At 40.6% G+C, this 16058-nt stretch overlaps 1 protein-coding gene across 6 annotated transcripts in view; it reads right to left on the bottom strand.

The window, feature by feature from the left end:
• Positions 1-14724, bottom strand: part of CACNA2D1 (calcium voltage-gated channel auxiliary subunit alpha2delta 1) — a 514151-nt gene extending 499427 nt beyond the window's left edge. For all 6 annotated transcript variants that reach the window (XM_032303892.1, XM_032303893.1, XM_032303894.1 and 3 more), the window contains exon 1: positions 14504-14724. In XM_032303892.1, the coding sequence (XP_032159783.1) occupies positions 14504-14598 (95 nt within the window). In that variant the 5' untranslated portion in view covers positions 14599-14724. The remainder of the gene's footprint in view (positions 1-14503) is intronic.
• Between the last annotated feature and the right edge of the window lie 1334 nt (positions 14725-16058).

Below are 16058 nucleotides of genomic sequence, written 5' to 3'. Positions count from 1 at the left end.
TTCCTGACACGGTTTTAGAGTTACCAGCTTCAGGTAGAAGCTGGTTATTACTATCTACTATTACTAGAAATACAGCATCAAGGGAGAACATCTATAGGACCTCTTTCGCAGAACAAATTCATCAGGTAGACAATGAACCACTAACGCTGTTCTTCTGTACACAAGAAGGCTACATTACTAACTTCATTACATTTTTCTTAATACGCCCCTCAACCAGATACAGAAAGAAGCCTGGTACCATACTATGCTTTAGTGCAATTTAGGGGTAGCAAACAGTATTAGAAAGCACAGAAAACATCAAACTTCAGAAAGATCAGAAGAGAGAAAACTGAAATACGGGGGAGGGAGGTGGGATCTTTTCCAAAACATACCCACAGGCACTGGAGCACTAGAGTACCTAGAAAGATCTAGTTTCTGTTCAACAGACACACTATAATACCACCTTGTTAGGAAATAGTCGGGTGCTGAGCAATTAGGTCTCAGAAAGTCCTAAAGCCAGGAATTCTTCCTCAGGTCCTACATTATTAGTGGGAACCTAAGTCACCTGACTCCACAAAAGTCTCTCCCTTCTAATGAAATTATATTCATTCGGTGCTTTCTATGAGCCTTCACTTTACATGAATTAACATTCTTCATTCTCCAAACCTTGAGGAGGTTTTACCAACCATTCAAGTTACCTAGTTAATAACTGGACAGCTGAGCTCTGAATCCATACTTTCAACCAACCTGGCAAGGTCCGTGAGAGAATTAAGCCATAATGTTTCAAAGCAACCATCCATTTAAGAAGTAACTTCTCGGGGCACCTGGATGGCTCAGTGGGTTAAGCCTCTGCCTTCGGCTCAGGTCACGGTCTTGGGATCCTGGGATGGAGCCCCACGTTGGGCTCCCTGCTTAGCGGGGAGCCTCTTTCCCCCTCTCTCTCTGCCTACTTGTGATCTCTTTCTCTGTGTCAAATAAATAAATAAATAAAATCTTTAAAAAAAAAAGTTACTTCTCTGTGCTTCGAGAATGGTACCAGTTATGAACCACTTCTGAGAGAACTGAGAAATAGTCTCTCAAATCACTGTCGGGGGTTTCTACGGTTCCGATGAAGAAGCCTGGTTAGAAAGGCTGAACCACACCACAGATGAGCACTTTTTGAAATGTAAGAACATTGTAGTCAGGGCCAAGAATGAAGCTTTAATGATACTTAGCATGAATCCAACATCCAAATTCATTTAAAATACAAGAGACCTACATGTCTTGGGAGGAACCTGTTTTAACGTGGTAAGCTGAGAGGCTCTGGTCCCGACAGGCAGCTGACGCAGCTCATCACCTCTCCCACTGAGGTACAACCCAAAGTCAGGTGACAACCACCACACAAAGCATGAGGAACCATAAGCCCAGCCTCAGGACACTGAACAAAGTTCTGGGTTAGGTTTAACATAGTCCTCCCATTCCCACGCCCATTTCAGCGAAGGCTTTCTCCCAATGCTCTGATCTATTCAACATGAACAGAGTAAGAGATTATTTAGAAAAATCAAGTAATTCCTAATAATGTCCACAGTCTGCCCTAGGAGTGGATTAAAACTGGGAGGAAAAACCTTCAGTTCTACGGGTCTCAAAGCAAATGGGATGAAAGAAACTAACAGTTTCCACCCTTCACTCCGTAAATTCAGGGGGAAATATACACACACCAGACTTGATGGCTTCTCATCTAAGCCTCAGAATTTCCCTAAGAGGTATAGAATATGATTCCCCTTTTACAGAGCACGAAACTGCAACTCAGGTGAACTTCCCACGATTACACAGACTGTATCAGAGGCAGGCTTTAACCTTCATGCTACTGGACTCAAAACTCTGTTTCTTTCGACCATACCAAAGTGCCTAATTTGAGTCCCTGAGACTTTCAGAAGACAGACTAGTCTGGTTCTGGCTTTGCTCAAGTGTCTATCAACATGCTTCTGAGCAACTTTCAGAGGCAAGTGCGACAATATGGAATCACGGTGGGGTTTGAAAGATGTGAAAGAGTGGGATCCACGGGACTCAAAGCTGACCAAAAATTAAAATTGTAATCAGCAAGCATACATCCTATCCCAACCGTTTTGATGCTTCAATTAGTCCTAATGAAATTTGCAATCCTTCATATCTATGACAGCACTTCTGGGTATTAGGAAGCACTTTCAGCTTTTATGTCTTCTAAATATATATTCTACATCCAGGTAACACATCTGAATCTAATAAAGTACACTTTACTAAAGTTCTATTATTTTCATTTTATATAAATTATGTTTCTATTATATACAATATTTACATACAGTATGTTTACATTTGTACATATAATGTTTAATATATAATATATATCATTCTAATATATTGTTATATATGTAATAAATATAAATATGGTATATATATGGTATATATTTATATATACCATATTTATATGCAGCATATAAATATGATTCCTTGCAATTATTTAGGGTGGGGATGCAGAGGAAACAGAAAAAAGAAAGAAAAAAACAGATTCTGAGCAACTTGTTGATACCAGGTTTTAGATCCCGGTACATATTATAAAAATGGAATTCCAAGGGCCAATCTACTTCACTTGTAGAAAAACCCAGAAAGGGTGGGACCAAATCCAAGGCTTGAAATCCTCAAATCACCCCTCTGTCATGGTCATTTACACCCAGGGACCCAGCTGGCTTTTAGACAACACACAGACAGGTTGTGTCACATCTGATAATTTAAGGAGACGAATGACCTCATCTAATTAACAAACATGGTTTGCTCTGTGATGAGTTACCATTCCCCCATGTTTATTTATTACCGTAGAGTATTAATATAAATTTTAAACAATTACTCACCAGCAGACCTTAACACCATGCATCAATCCCCTGGGAACTGAGCTCCCCATGCGCAATAAAATTTCCCTCATGAAAATTAATCCTGATTTCTACATGTATATTGACAGAAAAATCAGGTGTTTGGAGAGACACCCAAGCATTCTGCATGTCTAATTGAGAGCAGTCTGTCCACCCTCCATTGTGCCTATCCTCCTGAGGCTTCACATGGCCCATTTGTTCATCTCTCCTAACATTTCTGCGAATGTAAATTTAAGTCAATTCTAATATAATGTCAAGACAATGAAGGGTTCGGTATTTTTAAGACGACAAACATCATAAGAATCTTGCACATCCCTTTTCGTGGCAAATGTCAAGATGACGGCCATAAAAATGCCGGTCCTTGGCACTTGAGAACGAGTGGCTTCAATGGTATCCCCAAGTTGTACTACTCATGGGTCATGTTATTAATGCACATTTTCATCTAAAACATCGCTCTCCTCCACGAATCAATTAGATGTGTGCAGTAGTAATTTTATTTAGGTGTTTTATTTCTACCAACAAAAGATGAGAGTCTGTGGCAAGCTGACCTCCATTTATACCGTAAAGGGAAGGGGTGGGCTTAAATGAGTGTAACTAATCATGCTGGATGAGTCAAAAGAAAATTGGTCTTTTTCAGTAGGCTCTTGGCAGATTTTTACCAACTTCTGCGTTGGTTGCTAAAAATGCAACTGGCCTCAATTTTACTCCTCTGTGCTCACCCAATTTGTAGGGTTGTCTGAACTCATTTCTATAAACATCGTGGCCACATTGCTTTATTAACTTTCCAAGAGTCTGTCTCCAAGCTGAAAACTCACATCTGTGTTTGAAAATGAGAGGTTATCAGCAAAGGGACGGCTTTTTAAAAATAGATTCAACTTCCTGGGGCACAGTTCTCAGACAACAGGTGTTGGCTGAAACGTCAAGATAAAACACATCAATTCTTTTGTGGTTCTGCTGTCTTCGTGGTCCCTTTTAGGACACGGGTTGTGTCCTGAACCCTGAGAGGGAACACTTCGCTCTCACTAGTCCTTTCATTTCCGCTTTAGGATTAAAGACTACACAAGGCCTAGGAAGAGATATTTCTCAGGCCTGCTAAGTGTTCCTTTGCCCCTTCATTTCAGGCTTTTCTAATGGCCTGAGTGATATATTAGCCCAAGAATCTAGCTCACTAAACCTCAGTCATCAATTCATGATCTCTGGAAGACAGAAAACTCACCAAGTGATACAAATAATAAAGTCTGCCCGTTAAACAGTCCTGCAAATTTCCCCAAGCATCCTCTCCTCTGAGTCTTATAATGTAACACTGGGGTTCAAGATTAAGTTAATATTATCCTTGTTCTGCAGATGGAGATGTTGAAACTGAGAGTTGGCTCTGCTCCGTTTTACAATGATGCCTCTTTGCCCTCGACCCCACGGCTGGACTATGCAGCCGTCCGCAACCGGAGCAGATGGGAGGGTGGAGGCCAGCACATGGGGAGCTCCGGCCGTAACAGGACAGCCAAGTTCAGCAGGTAGGGGTCGGATTCTGAACCAATCTGCTTGGAATCAAATTTTTAGGCCCTAAGAAAACCCTGAAAAGTTCTTCATATTCTAGAGTTACCTTTCCTCATCTATAAAACAGGGAAGATAATAATACTTCTCTTAGGGGACCAGCTTGAGGGTTCAATGGCTTAGAAAACACACCATGTTAATTCCCAGCACTTGGCATACACCAGCAGCTGCAACTGATCAGAAAGCAAAATTATAATCCCTGGAAGAAGGCTGTTAGTAATTACTCGTGTCTGCACAGGCTGCGGGAAGAGACATCAACATAGACTCAAGTACACTGTGAATACCTACAAGAGAGAAAATAAGAGTAAAGTCGCAAAAGGGAAATAAACAGTCCACTCCTCCTGTCTGACTCTACTCATCTCTTGTTACAAACCACAAGGGTGGTTTTTCCACACTGAGCTGGGACCAGTGAGATCAAAACTGATTCTTAGATCCACTGACATTTGCGATCCAAGCCATTCATTCAGTCATCTCGGACACTCAGGGAACCGCTCTGACGGCAGCTGCGGGTCATTTCCAGATCTTTGGGAGACCTGAAATGCCTTTTAAGGAGCGACCAGGGTCAGGCTTTGCAGGAATATTCGGGGGGGGGGGGGGGGGTGTAATCTTATCAACCTCATTGTTTTGTTTTCTTGACAAAGATCTGTTACAATTCAAATTTCTGCCCTGTGCTGAATATTGGATATGGGGTTGGGTGGGAGCACTTACAGGGTGGGGCAGTAAACTACCCCAATCTGCCAAATAACAAATAAATTGTGTTACTGGCCAAAGAAAGAACTATTTGCTCTTTTTTTTTCTTTTTACTGATATCTTGCAACATCTTCCTACAATAGGTATATGCATATATTAAAATCTGCAAAACTACACAGACCTTCATGGTAATCTGTCCCCCAAAAAAAGGTAAAGAAAAAAGAAAAAGAGAGGAACCAAATGTTGTTGTCCAAAGGGAATACAGTGGTAAAATAGAGTTTTGTTACAATCAAGTCAAGAAAGACTCTAGTTGGTATAACTCAAAATTTGAACATTGCTAATGTATATGTATTACATTTCTGAATCATGTCATTCCTTTTTGAGAATGGAATCTGTAATCTGGAGCATTCCTTCAAAAACATCTCCAGCAAATTAAAAGTGTGTCTATCCTGTTCTCCAACCATCTGCTTTAATTCTCAAGGCTGTTTCATATTTCAGAAGTTACTTTGTAAGACATTGTTCTTCCTCTTGATCCCTTCCTCACCTGCCTCCGTCAGAACATTCTCCCATCAATCACAGCCTCTCTCGGCTCTTTCATCTCTGCCATTTGGCCTTCTCCGTCTGATAAGCCCAAATCTCCCGTCTGGTAACACTTACCTAGTTGTCTCTACAACCTTCCCCACCCTCCACAAGCCTTTTTCTAAGAACGGTCTCCTGCTCTATTCATGGTAATAGCAACTGGCCTGTTGCAATGTAGAGCCTCCCCGGGAGATGGTACCAACGTGTGCAGGAGTGACCCAACAACCCCAGGCAACCAGAGTCCTTTTTACAAACCCCATCTCCCAGTCACAACTGAACGGGCTATAGATGGCGATCCAGCCCATATTCAGAATATCGACATACCTTGTTTAGGAGGCTATGTTTTGGACTAGGACTCTAGTCTCAACCTGGTTCGAAACTTCAGTGGAGAAAATGTAAGCCCTCATAGCCATTCACTAAACACCGGGAAGCAGAGAAAGCCGATTTGCAGGCACAGAGAGGAAGGAAGACTTAGGCAAAGAAAACCAGAGATGGGAATGAGAGATGATCCTGATGGCAGTCCCACCCCCTTCGGCAGTTGTTGGCACATGCTTGACCTTAACTCCCATCAGGGATCGTCCCTCCGGCCACGACCACTAAAAAATATTTCCCCTTTTAAGATAGTCCTATGGGTTTTTACTATGTACAATTCCAAATTGCTTGATAGAACTCTTTATTCTGTAAACAAAAGAATGCCAAATCCCTTAAACTTCCTTTCTGAACAAATTCTCTCGATCTCTCCTCACATTGCAAAGTGCCTTTAAAGTACCTGCACTTGCTGTTATAACGCCACCGGCTACCAACTCCTCAAGGCACTGAAACCACGCTTCCTTCTTCAACAGTCTGCTGGAACTGTTGTCTTATATTATCCAAGTCTTCTCCAAATACCTATTTCTAAACGGCTTAACAGTCATCTACAGAGACCCTGCAAACTCAAGATGTCCATTAGTGAAACTACTAGTACTTCCACCATTCCTCCTGTGTTCTCTAGTCTACCAAGTTCAGTGTAGCCTGGTTTACCTGATAGGGCTCTTAGAATCACCTCTGACTCATCTCTTCCTGATTCCTCAAATCCCATAACCAAGAGCACCTGAAATTTTACTTCTGCCTTATGTTTCCCATCTGCTCTGTTCTCCCCTCACCACTATTCTTTTTTGGACCTTAGGCATCTCTCGCTCTGGGAACGATGCAATGGTTTACTAATGGCTCCCCCTGTCTCCACTTCAATTACGGGCTCTCTTGAATCTATCATCTACATACTGTGATTCAACACGTATTACTTTTCCTTTTTTAATTTTAAAAAACCCTAGGATGAAGGCCAACATTGTTTGAGTATGCAGAGCTGGGCTACCATAAACGTCCACATTGTTGGGAACGCTGCCCATCCCCCACTTCAGGTCTTATAAAATTACAGCCCTGATGCAAACATTTTACAACCCAGACTCAAACCCAGCAACATCTCTTCCCATCTGGAAGCCCTATGCCTAATACAAAATAGATGGTTTTTCTTCAACATGCTATGTGCTTTTCCTTAGTCATGCTCTGACAGATCCCTGGCTCCTTTATAGCAGGTTTGGAGATGTAAATGTCTTCCTTGGGGACTCTCTTCCTCATTTTGGATATTCTGCATGTAGTTCAGTGCACTACATAATTTACACTGAATACCAATACCTGTGTTAATCATTAAATTACATGTGATGTTAAAAATACTCGAATCAGGAGACATTTAGAAAAAAGTGCCAAGTAAAACATAATGTGTACTATGTACTCAGAAGTCCGAAGCCTACCTACCTGCAAGGTATTTCATTCTAATTGTCATCTAATTGAAGAAATTTACTTCTAGAATTTCTTTTTTCATGATCAGCACTTAAGCTTTTAATAAAGTGTTATACTAATATCTCTTATCTAATTAACCATTATCCCAAGGTTTTCTTTAAAAAGAATTATGCTTAATTGCTTCTATATTTGAGATCTTGACAACTGTATGGTCTTTGATTTTTAAGGTGAATGCCCATATTATAAATATTTAGGTTTCTATAAATGAATATGTTCAGGAAACATAATTTCCAGGCTCAGTTGGCAAGTGGTGGGGGGGGGGGGGTTTAAAATTACTAGTAGCCGCTTTAGCATCCTTAATGTAAATTTGCACCACGTGTAAATTGGAAAGCTCCTTTGTCTGCCCCTCGTACCCATGCATCATTTCTCATGGTATTTTCACCACAACAACTCTTGATCGCTTTCCTAAAACAGATTTCCTGAGTGTGCCTAAGCCCATTTATTTTACTGAGCCATTCTTCCTTTAACCCTCAAAATAAGACATCATTAATGTCTAAACGTCCCTTTCTATAGCCTGACAGTAGGCACCTTAGACAGAGAACAATTTTATTAGCTCTTTCTCCTCTTTCCCCTAATTATCTCCCAAAGTAGGTGGGAAAATGTCAAAAGAAACAACTGTCTAGACTGTTTGACAATTTTGGTAGAAGTGTTGATCATGTATTCCAGATTTATCTGTGCATCAAAATCCCTCAACAATTTCCCTATAGAGACAAATGTCCGAGGATAAAGAGAAAGGCCCCTGAAACTGTCAAAGAAGATTCAAACAAGAAGGTCCTGAGGTCTGGTCACAGGTCACTTGGTAGAAAACAAAGCAAAAACTCCCCATTTGATCTGATGTTAGAGACAAATAATAATAAATCATGATTAAGAGTAAATGCATAGCTGTATGAAAGAGAGAGAAGTAGCAATTAATTGTTTGAAGAATACGGGAGTTATTTTTCCGGTTTGCCCAGAGACAACTATAATAAATTTTTAATGACCCAGGAAAAAGAATTTTCAAATTGACAGTAAGATCATGCCCAAATCTGAAGCCTTTAAAATGGGCAACACCATTATTATCCATTGCCATCATTTCTACTTTCAGTTGTTCTTCCATTTATGATACAGAATTTTAAATGTATCCTAATTTTTTTAATCCAGCAGAAGCATATGGTTAAAAAAAAAAAATCAGCAGAAGCAAATGTTAAAATAACATTTAGCCAGAAATATCCCGCATTCATATTCAAAGAGAACTTTAAATATTGCTTCATATGCAACAACCTGATCCTGCATTATTGAAATTAACTGTAAAAGTGTGCCAGTTCGTTGAGGCCACAATATCAATCCTTTCCTTGTTTATGATCTCATTAAAATCTGTATAAATGGCAATTTTAAAGGAGCAATAATACTGAATTACTACAAATTATATAAACCTGTAACAGAAATCTAACAGTTCATATTTTACAAATAAAATTTTTTAAAACTGTTCATATTTATACTTTACTCCTAAAGCATGTCACACCAAATATGTTTAATTCTCACAAATTTCTAAGTATCCCATATCTAAAAGGCCAAAATAAAATCCACTTAGTATGCAAAGGTCTTTTAATATGTGCCCAACATTTAAAAGCAATAGTTTCTTTCCCATACTTATTTTGCTAAAAAGATGGCAAAATCATACTTTGTTACTCATCAGTTATGTTAACAACTCATCTCTATAGGACCTGAGCATTTCAGGCTACTTTTGTATACAGTATCTCATTTGATTCTCTTCACAAATTATTCTGAAACGCTAGTGTTATAAAAATATTTTGAAAGAGATTCAATCACGAAAAACAGATGTGGATTGGCACGAATCTTCAAGCATACATGACTGTTAATAAACTTACCTCACTGACATTTTTCTACCCTAGCAAACCACTTAAAGGTTAAAAGAAATACATGTCTGTGCATGCACTGATAAATAGATACATAAAAAGAAAATACCACCTAATAAATAAAATACTATAATACAAAGTAGGCGAATTATCTATGTATGCAATGTTAATATTTTAGACCCTGAAGGAAAAGGTAACTATATTATTTTTACGAAGTACTACCATTTTTATTTCCATTAACACTGAAGTCAATTGCCTTTTTCTTTCAAATCTGTCAACAATATGACACAATGAGTTTCATCATTTGGGACACACACACACACACACACAATAAATCATGCATAAGCTACACGGTTTACCATCTTGATACAGTTCAAAGTTTACTGGAAAGCAATCCTATGAAAGGCTTGGGGACACTGGGTACTAGACATAAACAACCTATGAAAAGAAAAAGTAGCTGACACTGTGTGACACAGTGTCTGATGCACACAAGAGCCTTAAGTAAATGAGGACGGATATGATAGAACAGAGCTCCTTCCCCACGGTGAACAGCTCACACGCTTTCCTGAAATACTACAACAATACTACTACAAATGATGGAAGGCTAACACTTTAGTAATAACAAAATGTTACTTTTTTAGAAATACTGAAACAAATTCTGACTTTTTCAAACTCTTATCAAGTATGTTTATGCTGGAACTGATTATGTCTATACAAGTAAAAGACTGAAGGAAATCAACAAATCAGATGATTTCCCTAAAATATACTTCACTTTATTTTAACCACTTAAGTATCCAGTTGAAGGTTACCAACAGTGCAAAGACATTTATTAGAAAATAAGATGTACATTAAGAAGAACAGATTACTTTCCTGGAAATCTGTATCCGTATTAAAAAACAGGGAAAAAAACAAAACTTCTGTGTGTGTGTTTTATAGAATGTTATTCCAGAAAACATATCAATTAAATAATACTTTGTTATGGGTACAATTTTTAACTCTTTAAAAATTCCTAAAAGCATTGTTTTTTCTTACATATAGTTATAAACCTAAACGGTAAATGTGAATACCTAATTTGCGTGTGTTATGTATATTTTTGCAAAACCTTACAATGTATACATCCGAGAATGAAAAGCATTTTATTTTTTTTTTAATCAATGTTGGAGAAATAATAGGAAAGTGTCTGTACAGCCAGATTTCTTTGAAGAAGAGGGGTAAAGTTTCTATTTTCAGAATGAACAACTTGCTATAGATTTTAATTTTAGATGCACTTATTAAATTATAATTAAACCAGTAAAAGCCATACTAAAATAATAAACATATGTTTTATTTCCTTTTTACAAGCCATAATAAGCTTAGATTCTTATACCTTTCCAAAATGCTTTTTAGATCACTTCCATTACACTCTGCTTAATGCTCATTCAAATGCCGATCCAAATAGCTACACATATATCCACGTATAAATATTAAGATACCATGTTGCTACTTATCTGAAAAACATACCTACTGTTGCATATTTTAAATATACACCTGTGGAATAATAGATGTCTTATAGTTAAGCTTATGAGAACAAATTGAAGACCTGAGAAAGGGATTTATTAATGTCATTGTTCTTGGGTTCTAATTTATGCTTTTTACCTCATATTTTAGCTTAAGGCACATTTCCTTCTACATGTAGTATGTGAATAGAAATTGTTAAGCCCAATGAAAATAATTATATTACTTCTAACACATGAAAAAGATAACCATTCCAATGTTATGACATAAACTTATTTTCTACAGCCTTTAAATATAAATTTGTCTAATAACAGAAAAAAAATATTTATATCTGAAGTATTTAAACCCCAAAGTACTATTCTTTCATGAAATATATCTATTTCCTGTAGATACCTGTAATTCTTATTAATATATGTATTCTATTACACAGTTTATATTAAAATCCCCATATAACAATGGGCTTTCAGCCAATTATTCTGACTGGTGTTATGATATGACTTAGATAGAAGTTTAACCTTAGTAGTAGTTATAACTACAGTGAATTTTTTTTTTTAAACCTGGATTTGTAAATAGATTCTAAAATAAAGAGCAACAGAGTTAAGTTAACATTACAATACTGGCTAACATACATATTATTCTGAGTTTTAAAACAGAAGTATTTTCATTTATGTGCTAAGAAATTATTTCTAGAACAAGCAAGAACTCCCTATTTGAAAACTCTACCTTAAACTACCAATATAACATGTGCATACTATAACATCAAAATGATGTGATTTCCATTTATATATAAACCAATATGCATTAGGTGGTTGATACCATCTGGCATATTTATGATTCACAGTTTATTGAGACAATCATTTCCAAAAGAAAAGCCTAACCTAGCAAAAGAACTGTATCAAAATTCCTTTCTTGGTTGGGGGAGGGGAACCTTGTAATTTTAGTGTTAGGTCTTAGAACAGTTTAACTACACTTAAACCAGAAGAATATGCTGTATGAGGATATATGCTAAAGCAGGAAAAATTTAAAAAGAAATTTTAAATGACACATTTGTTTTATTATAATAAAACTTAAACCTTTAATATTACTGTAAACACTACTTAAAAAAATTAAAGCTTTGTATTAGTAATTCTAATTCAACATTCACTCCAGTGAGTGCACAATTAATTTTATACTGTGTTGATGGCATGTTCTTCTTCTAAAACTACTGATACTGCTTTTTCTGGGGAAAAATAAAATTGTCAAAAAAAAAAGAATTTATTAATGATTTCCAGAGAAATTTATATAAAGAATGTAATAGTTTGCCTTTAATGATACTATAATCTTTGTACTGAGTTTTTATAAGCTTGAAATTTTTCCCAAGATTTGAGATTTATCACGATAAACGCTCGATACCAATTCTTTTCTTGCAAAAAAAGCAAATGGCACGCCTTGATAAAATTAACACTGCACTTTTTAAAATTTCATAAAGTTTATTCAGAAACCTAACTAGAAGTACAAATGTCAACTATCATTTCTCCTCTCCTCAGAAGATGGTATTTTAACTTTAGAAATAAATGACTGAAGACACACAAGACTTACATAAATAGCGTTAATGTTACCTACAGGAGACTGACTTAGCTCTACAAACTCTTTTATTAAGCTTTCACTCTACAAAACTATTAATGTTTCATATTATTTGAAAATACCTTAAATTCCCACTCTTAAAAAATAAAATTTTATATTCTTTCAAAGGAAAGAAATTGTGGTTTCCCAATTCCTATTTTTCTTCACTATTTATTTTCTTTCTTGTCTCCAGTGAATCTCTGACCATAAACACTAAGCTATTTTAATTTTTAGGAAAGAATTTTTTGTAGATGTCCTCACAATAAGGATCTGTACATTAATATTTTACAATGGCATGTTCAGGAATAAAAGGTTGCATTTTGTTGTATCTTTTAAAAGTCACAGTTTCACCCAGTGAGGGGAATGATGCATTCCCTCCAAATGAAAGAAATACTGATAAATTGTCAGTTAAAAATGACACGTTAAAAATATGTAAACTGCACACACCGCCTCCTTTTTAAAGAGCCACTTCTTTATTTGATACAAATGCAAGCGAGTCCCTTGAGTTCTCGCTCTATAGGCCAAGCTACAAAAAGAATAAAGAATTCAATCAATAAAGGTGTAATTTCCTAATAAGAGTGAATAATTTTGAAGCATCTTTAGAGTAATTCTTAGCCTATATATTTCAAAATATCCACTTGGAACATCCTGCCAATTAAAGAAAGATCTACAGATGGCATTTACCCTTTCGTTTCATCACAAAAAGGATCTGCAATCATTTTTATGGAAGATTATCTAAAAAGGAACATGACCGTAAATCAATGACAAAAAATACTCGACACTCCCCTTCTCCGGGTAAGAATGTGCATCCTTCGGATTCTTGCACTGACACCTAATGTAATAAATACTTTAAGCTGCATCTTAAATAACGCTGCAGGGTTTCAACTGGTAAAGGTTCACTATTAGCATCCACCCAAAACTCCAGTATTGAGCACGCAGCCAACAAAGGACAGCAAATAATTCCCAACAGCAGAAATACCGGGAAGGCTACCTTGGGCTTTGTTTTTGTTATGTAAAATGCATTAAAGTGACTCATCCATTTAAGATCACCTACTCTTAGAAGCTCTAAAGTAGCTTTATGGACCAAAATAAAAGCTTTCCCAAAATGCCCGATAGGCTCTTCATCGCATTTTAAAAAACGTGTATATATTTTTATGAGCTACTGACTTTGCTTCTTTTTTTCCAGCCTAAGAGAAAAGAGAATTATTTTTCATTCCCTTCCTGCCGTGTGACTATACAGTTACCTTTAAAAACTCTATTTTCCAGAACAGCTGCGAATTTTTTAAGTTATTTTAGAAATGTGAAAAGTAAGAAAAAAATTGCAGGCGACTCTGGAAACGTTCATCCCTCCCTCAAAGAATAGGTTCTACTCATTCTAAGAACGGGAACGGTGTGTCTGCCTGCACTTAGATGCTCCAGATGAAGGATGAGGAGGTTGGATGGCGTGGTCCCGGTACCTGCAAGCCCCCGGAGTGGACAGCACTCGAAGCTGCGCCGAGCGAGCACTCCTCGGATGAGACTGTCAAGTGCGCCCAGTAATTTGAGATCTAAATGAGTTTGGGCACTACAGCAATTAGAGAGCATCCCCCAGGCCATGCGCGGGAGAAGTCCATGCTACCCTGGCAAGCGTGAAATCACCTATTTGTAAAACACCCAAGTAAACACAACTTTTTTTTTTCCCCCTGGACTGGGTTTGAGGACAGCGGATATCTGGCTGGAAACTTTTTTCTCCCCAGTACAGCTAAACTCCTTAAGTCTAAAGAATCCTTTCCGAGACAGGCTGAGGCGCCGCGAGTCGTCGGCGGACGTTTCCCGGGACAGCCCGGCCCCACCGCGACGCCCGAGACGCCGGTTCGGCGCGCATTCCGGCGGCAAGCGGCGCGCACCTCCCGCTCGGCCTCTCCAGATCCGAGCCCCGATCGCTCCCCACCCCCACGGGCAGAAAAGCCCCGCGCGTCGGGAACCGTCCCCGCGCCCAGCTCCCGCGGCACCCCTCGGCCCGCACTCCCGGCCCTCCCCGGCCCGCCGACTTACGTGACGGCCGAAGGGAACGGCTCCTCCGACGAGGGGCCGATCAGCCAAGATTGGAAAAGTGTCAGAGTCAAGGCCAGCAGGCAGCCAGCAGCCATCTTCGAGATCGAAGATCAATCCCGCCTCCCTCCCCAGCCGGGGGGAAGGAACGGTGCTGGAAACCGCGGGAGGAGAAGGCGCCCGCTCTGCCCGGACCGCGGACGTCTGGAGAGCTGGCGCGCCCGGGGCCGGGGCGCGGACTGGCTCGGGGGGCGGCAGGGGCGAAACCCGGCGCGAGGGAAGGGGCGGCGGCGGGCGGACCCACTAGCGCGCGTCGGCTGCTCCGCGCCGCGGCTGCCGCGCCTCCGCCGCCATCAAGGGCGACTTTGGAAACAGACCTGGGCGAGTCCGCCGGCGCTCGCGCGCTCTCGCTATCTCAGTGCCTCCCGATTTCCTCCCTGATTTATTCCCCCGATTGCCGGGGGAGCGGGAGGAGGCGGAGGCGGGGGCGGAGGAGGGGTGACGGCGCTGGGGAGGGGGTGGGGGTGGATGCGGGAATGGGGGAATGGCAGGCGGAGAGACTTGTGGCAGGGAGAGGCTCCGTCTGGCTTCTCCGGGCAAGTCAGAGGGAGGTGGCTGGGGGTGGGCAGCAGGAGGGCTGGGCGTCAGAGCAGTCGGGCGGAGACGGGCCCGGAGCAGCCCTCCATACAAGGCAGAAAGGAACTCCCAAAGTCGGCGTCGGCTTGCTCCCGCCGCCCGGCGTGAGGCGGGGGAGCGGACCCAGCCCTGCGGGGCTCCCGGGGGACAGCCAGCCGCCCAGCGGGCATCCACAGGCTGGAGAGCTCCAGCCGAGTACTTGGCTTGCGTCTTCGGGGGTTATTTTTGCACAGGCAGGAACGTTCCCCCAGCCCTTCTCCAAGGCGCAGAATCCACTGCCTGCCTAGGAATCGTGGAGAAGTGATTTGACAACAAATGCAGGAGGGGGTTGTATTTGCATTTTAAAGCACCGCTTTCGACTCTACCAGGTGGCACTATTTATTTGCCCCGGAGTGCCAGAGGCTAGAGCCTCTGGCATGGCAGAATGAGAGTCGTGCCAGCGGCCCCACGCCCAAGTAGGGCTCACCTGGCGAGGACCAAGCCTCAGGGCCCGGGCTGAGGACTGTCAGAGGAGGACCTGACGCTGTAAAAGCTTTCCAGACCTGCCGTTCGGTAGGACGGAGTGGGGAAGGAACGAATTCTCCTTCCCGGGAGGACAGTGCTGCCAAGGGCTTTTTAACATCCTAGTGAGACTACCTCCAAAAGGTTCAAAACGCCCTGCTTTGGCCCCTGGGCTGCCTTGCCTTGACAGGGCTGCTGCAGGAGTGAGTTCCCTTGGTCAGTGTGAAAGAAGAAAAGGGTAGGCAGCAGGAACAGGTGGCAGTTTGCGAAATGGCCTTGAAAGGCAGAGGAGGGATGAAAGGTGGGGGTGGGTGGGGGGTGGATGAGCTAAGGAGCAGCCATATCAGACCAGTTTCACCTCCACCCCTAGGAAAAGCAATGGTGAGGCGAGCTCAGCCCTTCTAAAAAGAGCAGAAGGGTC

Source organism: Mustela erminea, chromosome 11 (assembly GCF_009829155.1).
Source record: "Mustela erminea isolate mMusErm1 chromosome 11, mMusErm1.Pri, whole genome shotgun sequence".
NCBI classification, from domain to species: domain Eukaryota; kingdom Metazoa; phylum Chordata; class Mammalia; order Carnivora; family Mustelidae; genus Mustela; species Mustela erminea.
Note: the sequence above shows the minus strand (reverse complement) of the source record. Positions and strands in the feature narration are given on the sequence as shown.